The 19718-nt window shown below is 32.5% G+C and overlaps 2 protein-coding genes across 2 annotated transcripts in view; both read right to left on the bottom strand.

The window, feature by feature from the left end:
- LOC127808300 (eukaryotic peptide chain release factor subunit 1-3-like) overlaps positions 1–453 on the bottom strand; it is a 4827-nt gene extending 4374 nt beyond the window's left edge. The window contains exon 1 of the mRNA XM_052346785.1: positions 320–453. The gene's annotated coding sequence lies outside the window, so the exon portion shown is untranslated. The remainder of the gene's footprint in view (positions 1–319) is intronic.
- A 12093-nt stretch (positions 454–12546) lies between these two features.
- Positions 12547–13564, bottom strand: LOC127808485 (uncharacterized). Its single transcript, XM_052347048.1, has one exon. It carries the CDS (start codon positions 13407–13409, stop codon positions 12798–12800), a length of 612 nt encoding a protein of 203 aa, XP_052203008.1. The 5' UTR covers positions 13410–13564; the 3' UTR covers positions 12547–12797.
- Positions 13565–19718: the final 6154 nt, after the last annotated feature.

Raw genomic sequence — 19718 nt, 5'->3', positions numbered from 1 at the left:
TCTTGTGCCCTATCACACAAAAACAATAATTCACTTTAATTCTTTAATTGGCAGCGCAGAGTTGATTACGTACATGATTGCTATAGGATCGATCGAGAAGCGATGATATGACAACAGACCTATCATATCTACACATGTACATCCATATATATACACGCCAATAGATACATATCAAACAATTATGCAGAATTGTTAGCCATTCAGAATCCAACAGCAAATCGATCCTCAAACTTAGGGATTCAGCGAAAAACAAAGGAAAAGCGGATCGAAAGTCGGCGAGAACAAGAAGAACCAGAAAGCAATGAACGGTGCGGCTCACCTGAGAAGGAAGCGAAAGCCTTGCGCCTCCGGATTCTGGAACGAGTTCTCTCTTTTTTATAATTCGCTTTATATCTTTGGTACGATTATTTATAGTGGGGGAGGGGCTCTCGAACCCTAGATGCCCAACCTAACCATGCACCGCTTGAGAATTAACCACGGTTATTTACAATTAACCACGGTTAGGGATTTCGCGTGAGAATTAAAGCATGATCAGGAGAATCAGTCTGGGCGGTGGTGCTTGAGGGCTGTTTGGTACCAATCAAATTTTCAAAGTTGGGTTTTTATTCTTATTTTGAAAAGGTGAAATAAGAATAAGAGTTGAAAAAATTTTCAAATCGGGCAAATCTATAACTATATATATTATATGCATTATCAATATAAATATTTTAAATTAATTAATTTTTTTGGTTTAATGTTTAATTGTATTTATAAATATTTAAATTTAGATATTACAGTTCATCATTATTTTAATATTATTTTGATACTGATTACAAGTGTGGTATTTATGCTTCGGAATTTAAATTTAATTATAAGTGAGATTAATTTATAATTAAAAAATTATCTTTTTCGTAATTTATTTTTTGATCAGATTATAAATTTATATAAATTATTTTTTATATACATCTAGATGAGTGATAAATTTATAAATAAATATTTAATATTTTAAAATTATTATAATAATATTATTATAGTGATATAGTTGGCGGATTTGTTATTTACTTCTATTTTATTATTTTAGAATTTAAAAAATCCACTCTTATATGGTCACGTCATGATGTTAAAATATAAGGTAGGGTCATAGAAGCAGGCAATTTTAGAAATGAATGGTCTCAAAGCTTCTAGGTAACGATAAGATCCATCAAATCAAGGGTTCATTGCACCCGGATGAGTTAGCATATACAATGGATTTAATTAAATGCTTAAATTAAAATTTAATAGTAATATATATAAATTTATTATAACTATTTTATAGTCGTTGTTTCATAAGCCAAAGTCCATGATAAAATCTAAAAACCCAAAATAACCTTTTGGACTACAAAGATATAATTTTTTTCTTGAACAGAAGGTCTCATACAACAAATTGGATAATTCTGACATTTAAAAATATCTTCGAAAGTTCTATAAAAATAATCAATATCATTCATAAATAATTTAAATTCTAAAAAGATTTTAAAATATTAAGATAAATATTATCTATAAGAATCATAATTTTAATAGATTTCAGAATGTTAAAATAGACATTATCCGAAAGAATAATAATTTATTAGATTTAAGAATATTCTATCATCTTTTATGAATAAACAATCTCTCATTCTAGAAAAAAATACATCTTTAATATTAGTTTCAATATGTCTTTTATCATCTTCAGTGCTTGATTTAAATATCTAAGTATTTGTACGAAAACTTAAATTAATTATTAAATGCCATAATATAAATTAGAGAAATTCGTGAATTTAATTTTTTTTATGGTTCTTAATATAAATATTTCTTATAATAATTGCGTTATTAAGGTGAAACATTGTATTTTATTGTATTTTCATTTGGTTGACAAAGTTGCCTAAATTGGCTTACTACCCTTTGTTTTTAGAAAAAGAAACTCCCAACCAATCCCTATATATTTTAATTAAAATACAAAATTGATATAGTAAGCATGTATGTTGGAATATTTTATTTACATGCGAATATCAATACTATGTGATAGTATAAAAGTATTAGGTTCGATACATATTTTACTCATTTAATAATTAAAAAATATGATATTTAATTTTTAATATATAAAATATTAATTTTTTTATATCTCAACTGTTAAAAAATATTAGTTATGTCTTTATTATAACATAACGTTAGCGTATGTATGAATGTGTTCATTCCTGCATGCAATATGCTATATAGATGATCGATCAGTAGTATTTGAATAGATTGATTGATTTATTAATGTAACGACCCGTTACTAGAGCTAGGCGTTTACTGGTATTTTGATGTTGTCATTAAATTTTTATTTTTATTAATTAAAGGTTGAAAATATTATTTTGTGTAGGAAAAGTCCAATTGAATTGGACTATTAAATTCGGCCTAAACCCATGTGTGAGATGGTATAATTGTGTTTTTGTAATGAAGTGAGTTGAGTCAATGGGGTAAAGTTAAATATAAATGCAAGTTAAAAGAAGAGCTCAATGGACCTTAATTTAGATATGGCCTAATTGAGAGGGATTATTTAGTTGGGCCTAAGCCCATTTATTTAAGTGGATTGAATTAAATAAATAAGAAAAGAAAGAAAATGGGCAAAGTCTAAAATGGGCTTGATAATTGTTGTGTGTAAGTATTGTGATGGAGGGTAAATTGGGGAAAACAAATGAATGGGGTGGTCGGAGTTGGACGACAACCTATCTCCCCTAATTATTTTTTGCTTCTTTAGCAATCTTCTTCCCTCTCTTCTATCCAACTCTTTTACTCTCTCTCTTTCTCGTTCATCTCTTCTTTTTCCTTTTCACTTCTTTCTTTTATTTTCTTCATTTTCTGCTCTTGGTTGGAGTTTCAAGTGGAGATTTACAGATTTTTGGGGTTTTTTTCATCTGTTTGGAGTTGCACCATTTAAGGCAAATTCTCTTGCACTTTTTATTCATGGGTTGTGCAAGTATTTCCTTTCTTGCTTCTTCATTTCATTACATAAAGTTTTCATTGTAAATATTGTAATCTTCTCCATGAAAATGTCCGATTGTTTCCATTTTTGTATCTTAGTGGATCTTCTCGTAGGCATGATGTTGGGTCTTGTTGGTGTTTCGTTGGGGTTTGTTTACCCTATTTTTACTTCAAAGAATGGCATTGTGGGTTAGGAAGTTAGTGGTGGTTGTTTTGGGGTGTTTCGGGTCTGTTATGTGCTTTTTGTGTGCATGTTTAGTCGACTCAGCAGAAGTCAATTTTCTTAGATTTTTGTGTTAGCCCTCGGCCCAGTCGACTAAGCATTTCCTTAGTCGACTAAGCCTTCCATTAGTCAATTAAGTCATTTCTTTCAAACTACGCACCTTGTATTCTTTATATCATAACTTTTTGTACTAATATCAGAATTAATATCCCTTTTTTTTGTGACCCTAACTCGATAAAATTCGATTTGGCATATTTTGGGCACAATTTGGATAAGATTTGACCTTATTAATTCCTTGTCAAACATAAGTCCCAGTTACTAAAATAAGATGTTTAACCACTGAATAAAAGGTTACTAAAAAAAGATGTTTAACCACTGAATAAAAGATTAATGGCCACAATTGAGGTTATTTCTACGTGAATTCATGAGTGATAGCCCAAGTCTTAGAGGGTGTATAACATTTATTGGAAAATGATTATGGATGGTATATTGATTATGGGAATTGATATAGAATTGAATTTAATCATATAAATGACTATACTATGGACTCATGAATAAATATGTTATTTAAATATTTAAATGTGCATGATGTTTACATTTTTAAAATGGAGCATACATGTTATATTTATGTGAGACTCTATGAGCATTGCATGTAGGGTTGGCAATGGTTCGGTTTGGTTTCGATTTTTGTCAAAACCATAACCAAACCAAACTTAAATTACTAAAACCAAAACCAAACTATTACTCATTTGGTTTTATAAATTTAAAACCATAACCAAACCAGTTTCGATTTAATTATGGTTTTTTTAGTTTAATCCATATCAACAAACAAAAACAAATAGCATTCATAATTTTTTTTGATAATTTCATAACAAACAAAGATAAATTCTAATAAAGTTACCTTATTCTTGCATAAAGTTACAAAACTTATTGGATATAAAATCACATTTCCAAATCTACAATTGTTAAGATCAATAAATTAATATGTGCATAATTAAATTATAATTTAAGCTAAAAAAAATTAGTTACGAAAGTTAATACCTTCATCAACAACATTAATATATTCTTCGTAAATTGATGCATATCCATCTGAAATGAATGAGCCAACTCCATCTAACAAAATTATAAATATAAAAAATAAATTAATATGAAGAGAGATGAGGCAGAGAGCAAGAGGTAGCGAGGGTGAGAGAGATCGAGGGCGAGCGAGAGTAAGAAGGGCCGAGCCCTAGCGAGAGCAAGAGAGATGCAGAGAGCGAGGGCGACTGGCGAGCTAGCGCGGAGGAGCAAGAGAAAGAAGGCAGAAAGGGTGATAGAGATCGAGGGCAAGCGAGAGTAGGGGCCAAGCCCTAGCGAGAGCAAGAGAGATCCAGCGAGGGCGAGTGATAGCAAGAGAGATGCAGAGAGCAAGGGCGAGGGCGCGCGGACGAGCGAGAGGCAGCGATGGTGAGAGAAAGTGAGAGCGAGGTCGAGAGAGGAAGGAGAAGAGAAGGGGAAAAGGGTTTGCAAGCAAGGCAATTGGGCTGAGATGGGCTAGGCTTAGGTGGGCAGGGTTGTATATAATATATATTATATATACATATTATATTATATATATATATTCGGTTCGGTTCGATTACCCATCATTCGGTTCGGTTTCGGTTCAGGTTTTGGTTTGGTTTTAGTGAAAATCATAACCAAACCATACCCATTGAAACAGTGTTCGGTTTTTCCCCGAACCAAACCATTACCCAGTCAAACGATTTTTAACCACTGGTTTGATTTCGGTTCGGTTACCCACGGTTTCGATTGCAATTGCCATCCCTAATTGCATGGTATTATTATTTGTGTCCCTATTATTATTATTTTGGCACGGCAGCTATGTTATGTGGATGAAAAAAAAGAAAGATATCCTATGGAGCGCCTGACGTGGGTGAGGTAACCATATAGCTCGGTAAGCAATGCTCAAGCCAATAATGGGAAAATTGATTTATATCTATCTATCTATCTATATGTATGTGTATGCATACATACATGTGAATGGATGGCTTTGAGAGCCGAGGTGATCCATGTAAATGAAAGGCTGTGTGAGCCAATGCGATGTATGGGGAATTTATGTGATTATGAAAATGAAATGGTGTATAAATCCATAATGATAATGGTATGAAATGATATTATACATATACTTGCTGAGACTTGTGCTCACCTTGTTTAATCTTTGTCATTCCAGGTAAGGGCAAGAAGATTGTTGGGGCAAGTTTAATGGGGCTAGAACCCAAGTTTAGTAGTGTACAACAACATTCCCAACAAAAAGATCCGTGTTAGTAGTTTTGCTGAGGGCATGTTGTGAGGAGATTTTTATTTTGTTAATTCCATTAGTGCCCTTGTATTCATTTTATATAGGCCATAGTGTCAGGATGATGTAAACTTATATTGTGGCTTCTACTGATAATATCTAAAGTTAGAAGTTGTGATGTTGAGTTATATTGTTTTATATCATTTTTGTGACGACTTCCTTTTAGATGTCCTATGCTTGTAGGATTATTCAGGAGGGGGCCGTTACAGTTAAACTCCTTCAACAATTAAAAAATATGACATTAGCCCTTGATGTGTAAAATGTCAAAATTTTGTATTTTAACTATTAAAAATTATTAATTTAATTTCTTATCCTAAGACACAATAGAAGATATAAATAAAAAAGTGAAAGAGCAATAGAACTGAGTTTAACAAATGGAAGTAATGGTGATTAGTTTTGTCATATTTTGTGATTGAGAATAAAAAAATGTAGCATTTTTTGAGTTAATGATTAAGAAAAATTTAGATGTTTGGGATCTAAGGTTTTTTTTAAGCTATGGGTAATTTGGTCTTTTCCTTAGTAAGGTAAATTTTAGTACAATATGTCTCATTGACATGGTTTTTTCTATTACACGACCCTTTTTATTTTTTACACATATATTCTACATGTTGTAGATAACAACTTTATTAAATCTTAATTAGAGAAATGACTTAAAGTAATTACTTTTAATAATTGAAATATGAAATTTTAATGTTTTGCATATCAGGAACCACACGTTATATTTTTTAATTGTTGAAAGAGTGCAACAAACAAATTAGCCTATTCAAACACTATCAATCGGTCATCCACATGGTTGAAACTAACGAATTCACACATATACTAACGTTTTGTTACGATAAAATGCTATAACAAAAATCGTGATTGTTGATTTTTTACGTATCAAGAATAATTGAGATGTGAAATTGTGATGTTTTACACATCAAGAATAAAATGCCATATTTTTTAAATTATTGCTCTAGGATACTTTACATAGCCAAACTCATATTTTGCCCTTATACTTTTATGTTTTTTTTTCGTATAGTTACTTGAATTTTTTATTATTTTAATTATACCCTCAAATTTGTATTTTCGAATTAATTTAACTCATGTATTTCAGTGTGTAAAAAAAAAAGTAAAATAAAATGAGTTAATTTAATCAATTTTTTACATGTCAAAGTACAAGAGTTAATTTGATTAAAAAAATACAGGTATATGAACATAATGAAAATAAGTTCGAGTTATCACAATAAAAAATATCAAATATAAGAGTTAAATTAACTTAGAAATTTAGGTATATAGATGTAATTCAAATAATGAAAAGTTTAGACGATCGTATTAAAAAAATATGAAAGTACAAAATATATATATATATATATATATAACTTTGATTTTGTTACACATTAATATCGCGGATGTGTGGAGTATTACATTGCTGTGTATATTTATATAATAATTACAGAACATATGAGAATAATAATTAAAATGATTTAGAACAAATCATTAAAATTTAACTCAAATTAAGACTTTGTTGTTTTTGGGATAAATTCTTTTATTTTTTTTAATGACGTGAAACCTATCATCACTATCATGCAAAATAATTTAGATAATAACTAAGTGTAATTAAGTGGTAAATTTTTTTGTTATCTTTAGATAATAATGTATATTAATTAATAAAATTATTTAAATATTAAAAAATAAAAAATAAATGGGAGTAAATTGGAAAAGCAAAGAAAATGGGAGAAGAGAAAGGACGAGAACGAGCTGAGATCTGCTTTTTCATTTCTAATTAAGAGTTTGTTTGGCTTACGATTTGACGATAACCTATAAGCTATATAGCATTTTATGGTTAAGTGTTTGAAAATAACAATCAACTTAAAAGCTATGTAGTTTTAAAGCTATTATAATAGCGTTTTACAAAAGCCGGTGCCCCTAATTTTGACAAAAAACGCTACATAGTTGACCGATGAAAAAACTATTATGCCTTCAAATATTTTTCATATTTATACACTTATCTTACTATTCATGTTACATCTTCTTCTCCTCCATTGCTTTCTTCTCCCATCATCTTTCCTTCGCTTTTGTCATTACTGTCGCTGCCGCCATCACCCCTCCTCCATAACTGCTATCACCATCGTCCAGCTTGGCAGCCGCAAGTAGTCTCATGTTAATGGGTCACTCCATCGCTGCATCTGGTTCCAGATTCGCCGCCCAGCACCGTTGCCCCTTTTCCATTATCACCGTTATTGTCGCCCATTTGGGCCTTCGCAAGCCGCCTCCTTACGTTGGGTCGCGCCATCACCGTTCCTTCTTCCAGATTCGCCGTCGCAAGCCACATTTGGTTTTGGATTTTGTAATTATTAATTTTATTTAATTATCAATTAAATAATCTTATCTAATTTTATAATATATATCAAATTTATGGACGAAACAAATAAATATTTTAGAAATAATTTATTTAAATAGTAATGCTTTAAATGTATTGATAAAATATAAAAATAAATAATTTTTAATAATGTATAAACATATATATTTAATATTTTTATGAAGTAAGACTAAATTTATAAACATAAAATATTGTATTAATATATTTTTTAATAATTATGTATAATTTATCAAATTGTAATTATAAGTATTTTATCAATTAGAAATTAATTTATATTTTTTCATAAAAAATATTATTTTTATGAATTTTAATTGTTTTATTCAGCATCATGTCTATTTAGTATTTTTGTCAAGTTCTAACAGCTTATCAATTTTTACAAACCATACACATAACTATTAACTGATAGTTTAAAAGCACATTTATCCAAACACGTTATCGACTTAAATGCTGCATAACTTTTATGTTAATACGTATTTAATATTAGTTTCAATACGACTTCTATTATCTTCAGTGTTTGATTTAAATATCAAAGTTTCTGTACAAAAATTTAAATTAATTAGTAAATTCTATAATATAAATATGAGAAGTTCATGAATTTAGTTTTTTTTTATGCCTCTTAATATAAATATTTATTTAATAATTGCATTATTAAGGTAAAACATTGTATTTTCTTGTATTTTCATTTGGTTGACAAAGTTGCCTAAATTAACTTATTACCCCTTATTTTTTAGAAAAAGAAACTCCCAACCAATCCCTATATATATTTTAATTAAAATACAAAATTATAATAGTAAGCATGTATGTTGGAATATTTTATTTACATGCGAATATCAACGCTATGTGATAGTATAAAAGTATTAGGTTTAATACACATATCACTCCCTCAAGAAATAAAAAATATAATTTTTAACTTTTAATATATAAAATATTAATTTTTTTATATTTCAATTGTTAAAAAAATTAATTATGTCTTTACTATGACGTAACTTCAGTACATGTATGAATGTACTTGTTCTTGCATGCAGCATGCTATATAGATGATCGATTAATAGTATTTGAATAAGTTTACTTGATTGTTAAATTCCTTTAATAATTAAAAAAATATGACATTATCTCCTTATGTGTAAAATGTCAAAATTTTATATTTTAAGTATTAAAAATTATTATTTTAATTTCTTATCCTAAGACACAATAGAGGATATAAATTTTGTCATATTTTGTGATTGAGAATAGAAAAATGTAACATTTTTTGAGTTAATGATTATTTAGGTGTTTGGGATCTAGGATTTTTTTAAGCTATGGGTAATTTGGTTTTTTCCTAGTAAGGTAAATTTTAGTACGATATGTCTCATTGATATGTTTTTTTCTATTACACGACACTTTCTATTTTTTACACGTACATTTTATGTATTGTAGATAATAAGTTTATTTAATCTTAGTTAGGGAAATAAATTAAAGTAATTACTTTTAATAATTGAAATACAAAATTTTAATATTTTGTACATCAAGACCCACACGTTATATTTTTTATTTGTTAAAAGAGTGTAACAAACAAGTTAGCCTATTCAAACATTGCTAATCGGTCATCCAGGTGGTTGAAACTAGTGCATTCACACTCATGCTAATGTTATGTTACAGTAAAATGCTATAATAGAAATCGTGATGGTTGATTTTTACACATCAAGAATAATTGAGATATGAAATTGTGATGTTTTACACATCAAGAATAAAATGTCATATTTTTTTAATTATTGCTATAAGATACTTTACACAGCCAAACTCATATTTTGCCCTTATACTTTTATATTTTTTTCGTATAATTACTTGAATTTTTTATTATTTCAATTACACCTCTAAATCTATATTTTTGAGTAGGGGTGCAAAAGAGTCGAGTCGTTCAGGCTTGGTTTGATGTTCAACTCAATAAAAATTCATTCGTTAAGATAAACGAGACGAGCATGAGCCTAACTTTGAAACTCGATTTGTAAACGCGCTGAGTTTAGCTTAGTAAAGTTCGATTCATTAACTCGCGAGTTGGCTCGAATAGAGACTCATGAGCTGGCTCGATTACAGGCTCATGAGTTGTCTCGAATAGAGGTTCGCAAGCTAACTCGTTTATAAGATCATGAGCTGGCTCAAGTAGAGGCTCGCGAATTGGCTAGTAAATATACTTGTTTACAAATGCATTAATAAAATTATTTATAATTTTATAAAAATATATTTAACATAAAATTATCAAACTTTACTTTATTATAATAATATCATAATAAGAGTGTGTTGATAAAAAGATTTGTTGTGATTTAAAAATTTAATCAACTAACGTTATGAGTTTAATAGAATAATTATTATTTTAATCGAGTGAAGAAATGTTTAGTTGTTATAAATATTGCACTTTATTGATTTTTTTTAATCAAGTAAAATTTAAACATTTAAATGATTAATCGATTATATACTTGTCTTACTCAAATATGTGATGGAATAACATTAATTAAATAACTAAATAATTTATTCTCCTGCCACGTAAAACAAAACAAGGTATGTCATTCTTGGAAGCTTTTGATGTGTTGGTATTTTGTAGATTGATATACGTAATTTGATATATAATTATGATTACTATTAATATTATAATTTTAAATTACAGGTTAATATTTGGAGCAGCTAATTTGAAGTTGAATTACAAATATATTTATTGTGATGCAATTTTGATTATGTTTGTATTTTAAAAATAATTAGATAAATAATTTGATTATCGTTTTGTACGGTAAATGATATTATGCTTATTGTAATTAATGAAATTATTATTACTTAATTATCATGTCGAGATTAATTATATTTGTTAATTATCAAATTGGGTTCATTTAGGTATATTTGTTGATTATTAAATTAATATTTATTTTTATTGTACATCAATTTATTAAGTTTTTTTAAATAAAATTTTGATAAATTCCAGCTCGAGCTCGAGCTATGCTAATTGAGCTCGAGCTTGAGCATATGATAAAATGTGTTGAGCTGAGTCTCGGTTCAACTCATTTGCATTCCTATTTTTGGATTAATTTAATTTTTTTACTTCGATATATATAAAAAAAAAAAAGTAAAATGAGATAGTTAATTTAATCATTTTTTTTACATGTCAAAATACAAGAGTTAATTTGACTAAAACATCCAGATATATGAGTATAAAGAAAATAACAAAAGGTTTGAGTTATCACAATAAAAAAATATTAAAATACTAAAATTAAATTGACTTAAAAATTTAGGTACATTAAAATAATTTAAATAATGAAAAATTTGAACGACTACATTAAAAATATGTGAAAGTACAAAAAAATATATATATATAAATTTGATTTTGTTACACATTCTTAAAATAGCAATATGGCGATGCGTGGAGTATTACATTGCTGTGTATATTTATATAATAATAATTACAGAACATATGAGAATAGTAATTAACGTGATTTAGAACAAATCATTAAAAATTAACTCAAATTAATACTTTGTTTGTTTTGGGATAAATTCTTTTATTTTTTTTAATGAAACAAAACCTATCATCATTATCATGCAAAATAATTTAGATAATAACTAAGTGTAATTAATTTTTGTTATCTTTAGATAATAATGTATATTAATTAAAAAATAAATGAGGGAAAATTGAAAAAGCAGAGAGGGAATGAGGGGAAGGGAAGGGACGAGAAGACGGTGAAACGGAAAAGCTCAGCGCATTGGAAGCAGCGCCACAGCTAACGAAAACAGACAGCACCTGCGCCAGCCTGCCTGCCTGCCTGCGGATATTTACTTTCTTTTCTTTTTTTTAATTTAATTATTATTATTCTTCCAAACGGAAACTGAATCTGCAGACTGCAGCAGCCCAAACCCAATCATGGGCTCTGACGCCAAGAGCTGTACACCATCTTCCCCTTTTCCCATCATCTTTTACAACGACTTCACAATATATAATAATCTAATATATATATATATATTCATAGAAAATTTAAATTCTCACTTATGATATTTATAATATTAATAATTTTAGTTAATCATAATTGACTATTTAATTTCACAATTAAGAAAAATAAGTGTAAGGAGGGAGTTTTTGGAAATTGAACCTCCGAATATGATGTGCTACAGCTTACTCTGCCGCCGTCGCCAGTGCAGTGCAGCTGAAATCTCAGAACGCCACGTAAGCTGAAATTGGACCATCCAGGTGGGAGGGATATGTTAAAAATGCATTTAGTAGCTAATTCTAAAACCAACCTTATTACTAAATAATAATAATAATAATACGGCTGTTATAATATGATTATTTATTGATTTGCTGTGGTTATAATATTAAGTATTTTTTAATTAATCGGGCTAATACGTAATGCATTTACAATTTTTATTCTCCTTGAATGTGGGAAACAGATTTTTTCTTGGAATCTGCAAAACCCAGAAGATAAAATAAGAACAAAAAAAAAAAAAAAAAGAAATGAAGAAAATGGAAAGATTTAGTCTTTTAATGGTAATTAGGTTAAATTCAAAGAAATAGAATTTAATTAATTAAGATTAAACGTGAAACACGTAAACGTAAGTCAGTCAGTCAGTGAGTCATTATAAAGATAAAGATGGAAGACGTACCCACGCTCTCATGTGATGTAATGTAATGTGGCACGAAATTAAAGACTCTGGTTATATATAGGTGGTAACAAAACAAAACTTGAGCTAATTCGAATGATTAAATCTCAAAATTAATCCATATATAGTGGCGTGGCCGGTGGGGTATATATATATATATATAGCATAGCAAGATGAAGACAAATAATTAAACGAAAGAATGGATCGATATATAATCCTACGTACACCTAATTAAAGGGATATTAATATTTAATTAGTCTCCAAAATTTCCCATTTACAGTCCTCGATCGATTTAGTTAAGCCTAAGTATGCACCGGCATGATCGCCGCCGGAACATCCATGCCAAGCATACACGGCTTGGACCTCACGCTTGCATGGCCGTACCAATTCCCTCCTCCGCCGCCACCCGCCGCCACCCTATCAGAACCCCTCATCTCGTCATCACCAAACTGATGATGATCATAAGGATCGGCTTCCGCATTATTGTTATTGTATTCTCTCTCCTCCTCCTCCTCCTCCTCATCGACGTCGTCGTCTTCTTCGTCTCCGAGAGGGACGAATTGGAGGGTGAGGCGGCCGCCGGAGCGGTGAGCCTGCAGGAAGTACTCGCGGTGCCTGATCTTCTCCTCCCTGATCACCAGGCGGCCGTCGCCGGTATAGTACCTCCTCATCGCCCACTGCATGTGAGACGACGACAGATTCTCCGTCCGCGCGAGCGTCGGCAGCGGCGGGGGAAAGTCGATCCTCTTCATCACTTCAGACCCAAGTCGGACACACCGACGGCGGCCGCCCCCGCAGCCGCCGAGGGCCGCCTCTTGATTCTCCTGCAGATCGACGCAGCTCTCCATGCCGATACACTCTCCCATCTCGCAGGCGGCCCACTCATGGGCTGGCGATACGCAGAAGAAATCCATATATAAATATACGTATTATACTACAGAGAGAGAGAGAGAGAGAAAGAGAGAGGGAGAGAGAGAGAGAAGGGTAGAAGGCGACAAGGATGGAAGGGGGGGATTGGTATAAATAGGAGGAAGAAGGGTTTTTAGGGTTTTCGAGAAGAGATTGGGAGTATTGAAGAGAGGGAAAGCAGTGTCCAGTGCCAGCTAATGTTGAACTACGCAACGTCGTAATTTTAATTTTCATATCTTTTTCGATTTTCCTTTCTGTATTTTCCATATTATTTAATAAGTAAGTAATGATTATATATGTATGTATGTATATACATATATATAAATATAAAGTAATAATTAATCCATTTAATTTCTAATTTTTGAATATTTGGAAATAGCTTGTTTGGGGGTAGCGTTTTGGACGGGTAAGCACTGGTGAGTCAAAAGGTGGAATAAACTAACTACACACATAAAAAAAAAAAAAAAAGTATGGCACACAAACAGGGCGCCACATAATAATAAGGAAACAAACCCCCCATCGTTTTCATGTATGGACAAAAAAGTCAATGCATTCTAATATCCAAATTAATATATTTTAAGCAAATAAAAAATATGAATCATTTACATCACCTTCATTTTTTTTTTTTTTTAAATTCAAACTGTCTCCTTCACCATCATCCATCATTAGCATCAAATACCAGCATATATATATATATATATATTCTTGTTTTTATTTTTCATTTCTTTATCTTCTTTCTCTTTGGTTTCGATCAATCAATTTGAAATTTTTAAATCCCTTCCAACAGATTTTAACATTTATTTATTTATTTTATCAATTCTTAAGTTCTCTAACATACATACATACATACATACATACATACATACATAAAAGTATAAATATCATTAGAAAATTGATGATGAGTGTTTAGATTTTTCTAATTTTATTTTTAAATTTTGATTTGATCAAAATCCATGAATTTACTCTTAATTTATTTTCGATTCTCTCCGATTTCTAATTCTCCTAATAATAAATTCGAATTGATTTGGTTCACGTGAGTCAAATCGTGAATTGTGCTGCGATTCTACCAACTAGAATGCTAAAATTATTTAATAATAATTATATATATCATAGCTGCATGCATTTATTTTAGAATTAAAAAAATTAACACGCTTTCTCGTTCAAGGGAACTAAATTCCAGGAATTCAAAATTGGACAGATTGTGATTGTTTTGCCCCTACAAATGGCCACCTTTGACTCTTAATAAGTTAGTTAATAGCATCAGTGACCAAAGTTTTGACTAATGAGCACCAATCATGCCACGGTCCCGATGCAATTTCTCAAAAGCCAAGAGCCCTAAAGAGGCTAAGGCTGTGGTTGTGCCACAGAATTTTTATTTCCATTTTAATTTGTTTCAAAATAGAAGTTCACATTTTATTAAATTACCCGACAAACCAAAATGCCCGGTCTTTCATCTTAGAAATTCAATAGTCAAACAAACAAACAAACAAACATGGCCAAGAAGTGAAATGCAGAAACTTGACCAACTTTGCATGGTTCGGGTCCATAAAATTGAAACCTACCTAGTTGTTTGCCTTGACACACAAGACAAGACAGACGGACTGATGTTAACAGATCATTAAGGCTTATTTGGTTGCGCGGTTTCACCGTTTATAAGTTAGTATAATAATTTTAAGCTATTTAACTTATTTAATATAAGTGTTTGGATTTAACAAAGAGCGTTTAAATGCTCATACATCATTTTTTTACAAAAGCTTTCACCCATCAGCTTTTGAAAAAAAAAAAAAAAAACTGTTACTAAATAAGCTGAGTTGATCAAATAAATGACTATTTTACCCTCAATTTTTTCAACAATTTCTAGTCATTGCCTTTCTTGTCCAACGCTTTGCCTCCCACTCGTCACTGCTGCCCTAGCTTTTCCGGCAATCAATGTCACCCCCTGTTGTCTGCCATCGCCTTCAAATTTTTTGACTTTCGCCGTCAACCCCATCGTCCGCAATCGCCCCAGCTTTTCTGGCCATCGCCCGTTGCCCCCATTGCTTGCCATCACCCTCGTCTCCTCTGTCGCCCCCACCATTCGCCCTCGTCATTTGTCTGTCCATCTCCTCTCATCACACACACACTCTCTCTCTCTATATATATATACATATATATTGTATTTGATGTTGTAAAAAATACAACAATTAGAATTTGTGAGGCAAGAATGCTAGAGCAATAGTAGAGTGAGGCAAAAAGCTAGTAGTGGAAGTGTGCGTCAGGTAGCTTTGGTCTTTGATTAACTGGTCGAGGTCTGGAGTAAGCTATTGAGGGTATTTTTTGTAAACACCCCTGCCCGGATATCTCAACCACTTGGACTACCCGAACGGGAGCGTCTACGGAAGGAGAAAGAAAGAAATACAAGACAAAGATCACCCTGGCATGCATACACGAAAATAAGAACAGCGGAAGCGAAGCTAAACACATGCATGCACTACGAGTACCCCACTAGCACAACGGTCACATGATAAATAAATAAACACAGACTCCTGTGTTGACGTACACGAGACTCGAGGAAAGACCTGGCACAGTAAAAAATAATAGAGTAAATCCTACTCAGACATCAGAGTTGACAAGGATTAACAGGACTACCTGTACACCACACCGACACTGCTCCTAGAAGCTGACTCCCTTACCATGGCCCACGCTGCCACTACCTAGAATGATGAAAAGCAAAGTGAGTCGAGAGACTCAACAAGCATAAAGAAAGAAAGGCTGAAGGCTGTATAGATCCAATAAGCTTTCCCTCAGAACACCAACCCCCAAGTACACACAAGCCATGAGACACACAACACAGTATAAAACTGTAAATAAAACACGTATCGGTCCTTGGGGCCCACACAAGACACACAACACCCAAGTCTCATACCAACATGCCGCTGCCCTGAAAGGCAACATAAATCTCCAACAAACCTGCGTGCGCTGTCCCGGGTCAGTGCTCCCGTCACCCATGTGTTCGTATCAGTACTCCCAACACCTGAGCCATAGGCTCCCTCAGAACGGTCCTCCTGTCCGAGAACTGATAATTGCCAGTAACCATGCAATGCGCATAAAAATGCAATGGCGTAGTGAGCATCAACGCGATACACTGGCGCCCATACATTCGTGCATCAGGCCATGCTCCGCCCACATAGTAAACCACACGTGATGTATATGCCCGTGCTGGATGCACCCTAACCAAGCTAGTATGTCTGTGTCCAAGTATACTCATTAAATGAATATCCCAAGATGCATCACGTACCCATGTGCATATCAAATCATGAACAGTAATATAACATAACGAGTCATGTAATCAACCACATAATGGCAGATCTAATCAGTAGTGTCCGGCACCGGTCAACGGTCAGTGACTATGAGTGTCCACCCAACGGTCCACCTCAGGGCCGTCCAACAGTTTACTCCATGTCACCAAACAGCCGATCCCTGCCCCACTATTCGATAGCTCTAACCGAACCATAAATAAACCCGAGAAAATCATAAATAAACTCGCACATCTAGAAACCTAGTTCCCAAGCTGGGTTTGGCATCATTCCGAAAGGAATGAGGGCGGTACAAACCCCCGTAAACTCACAATAAATAAAGTTCTAGAAGTCTCGAAGTTAATTTAAATTATAACAAATGAACAATAACTCAATAAATAGTGCTAGGAGCCGATTTAGAGTAAATGAGAGGATAAAATACGGGAAATCATGGGGTCTTTCACGAGAATTAAAGATCATGAGTAGAGGGTTAGGAGCTTGCCTTTACATGGCCGTTTCTTGCTTTTCTTGTATTCCCGCTGCGAAGTAAAACGTTTAATAGCGATTAATAAAATCGTGACTCACATTAATAAAATCTAACCGTGTAATATAAATAATTCAATTTATTTTATTATTTTCTGAAATACTCCCCAATAAATAATTATTTTCTTTAAACAATAAACACTCAATAATCACCAAAAATACAAATTAAATCATTATTTCTTTATTTCCATAAATACTCCCAAGTAATTTAATTAAATACCTAAATTTCTTATTTCCTCAAAATTACATAAATAAACATTTTTCTTAAATCTCCAAACACTTAAATAAATTAATATTTTCTTTAAACCCACAAATACAATAAATAATAATAATTAACTACTTTCAAATAATTTAATTAATTACATTTAATTCCTTATTTTTCTCAAAACCACATAAATAAATAATTCCTCTTAAATTCTCAAATATTTAATAATGTCCTCAAACACCGATTTGAATAATTATTATTTATTTTCAAATTTTGAGATATTACATTTTTGGTACTGAATTAATTTATCTGAGAGTAGCCTCTTGTGTGTTCGGGGCATAACTGCATTCACAAGAATAAGTTAGAAGGCAAGCGGGAATTCCTCACCTGCATATACCCTCTGATACTTAAGTCAGTACGAGGAAGAAAATAGTGTAATAAATAAATGATACCATTAATGGATATAAAATAGATGTACCATTCCTAATAAGGAATGGACTAGCCGTAGTATTTTATCAGACGTCGGGGACGAGCATATATGTCACGAGCATTCGAATGGGCTTAAAAGGAATCCCCCCGGAGGACTAAATGGCTGAGGGAGTCATCCGGGAGAAAGTAGGTCTTACGACGGGCTGCTGGAATAGATTCTTGGCCTTTGATGGCTTGCCCGGGTGAAATTTCAAGGCGACAGAGGATGTTGTTGGCCATTGTCTATTACTCTAAATTTAATGTGATATTTCTAAAAGAAATTAGATCCTTATTGTACATGATATGAATTAATTTCTTCAAGAAGAGTTAGGGTGTAGCTTGGAAAGCCTTATACCTTGATTGGCACCTCCTCTCCTTAACTTAGCTAATTACGTGTATATTTAGGGGTGTTCAAAAAAATCGGTGGACCGCAGAAATCGCTTGCGCCAAACCAGACCACGTCGAACGGCGCGATTTTTTCAGGGACGCGGTCCAGTGCGGTTTGAAAAATACCAAAATCGCGGTTTATGCGGTTTGGGGTGCTGGCGGTTCGGTTCCAAACCGAACTGCCCGACTATATTAATAATTAAAATAAATAAAAAATAAAAAATAAAATATATAAAATAATTAGATCATTTTTGGTAGTAGACTAGCAGTCCCATTTTAGATCATTTCTTATTATTATTTTGGAACCAAAAATCGCACCAAACCAAATCAAACCGCACCTAAACCGCATCAAACTGCACCAAACACTAGGTTTCAACAAATCACAGAAACTGCACCGAACCGCACCGCATAATGCAGTTTGTCCGCACCAAATCAAACCGCTCGGTCTAATTATAGGTGCAAACCACATATGCGGTTTGGCGCATTTTCTTGGCCAAAAATTGACCAGATCGCATCATGCACACCCCTATGTATATTATATATATATCTAATTAGTCATATTATGTACACAAATATTATGCAATTGGAAATTGCATGGATCAAGCCCGTGGGTGGAATTGGGGAACGTGTGTAGGACATAGGAAATAATCCATTACGTGGGACCTACATGGCATTTTGGGCTTGAGGTATTGTTTGTATGTATGTTGTGTAAGGATATGCATATTATATAAGTGGTTGGCACATGCTGCCACAATTAAAGAAATGATTTGTAAATATAATATGCATGATGTATCATGCTCACATAATATAATTAATTATACACATTCCATTTGTGTGTTGCAGGAAGAAGGCTGGAAGCATCCAGCACGTGAGAAGGCAACACTTGGGGGGTCACGGCATTTGCATAGGGGGAGGTGGCCATCATCTGGATGGCTGGAAGCATACTGCTGCAAGATCCATTGCGGCTACGTGGCTGGTCAGATGCAGCGCTTCTCGCAAGACCCATTGCCGCGAAAACCGTGGCCGCAACAAGAAGATGTTGCAGCAAGACTGCCGCAAGAAGATGTTGCGGCAAGATTGCCGCAAGGTGTCGCCGAGAGGAATATTGCAGCAAGACTACCGCAAGGAATGCTGCAAGAAGGGGCTGCTGCAAGAATGAATGCCACAAGGATGACGCAATGAAGAAGTGCTACAAGGAGGGTTGCGACAGACTGCCACAAGAACAAATGTTGGAATGTTACAGCCGGAAAAAAAGAAGCTTTGAAAACCATGCCGAAAAGTCCTCATTTACCATGCAATTTATAGGGAATAGTGCTACATTTCCCTTGAACCATTTGGTCCCAAAAAATCATAAATATTTACAATATAAATATTATTAATTATTTCTTTATCATTTAATCATAATTTATTCTTTAAAAAAAAATACACTCACTTGG

The sequence above is a fragment of the Diospyros lotus genome, chromosome 8, assembly GCF_014633365.1.
Source record: "Diospyros lotus cultivar Yz01 chromosome 8, ASM1463336v1, whole genome shotgun sequence".
Lineage (NCBI taxonomy): Eukaryota > Viridiplantae > Streptophyta > Magnoliopsida > Ericales > Ebenaceae > Diospyros > Diospyros lotus.
This window is presented reverse-complemented; position numbering and strand designations above follow the sequence as displayed.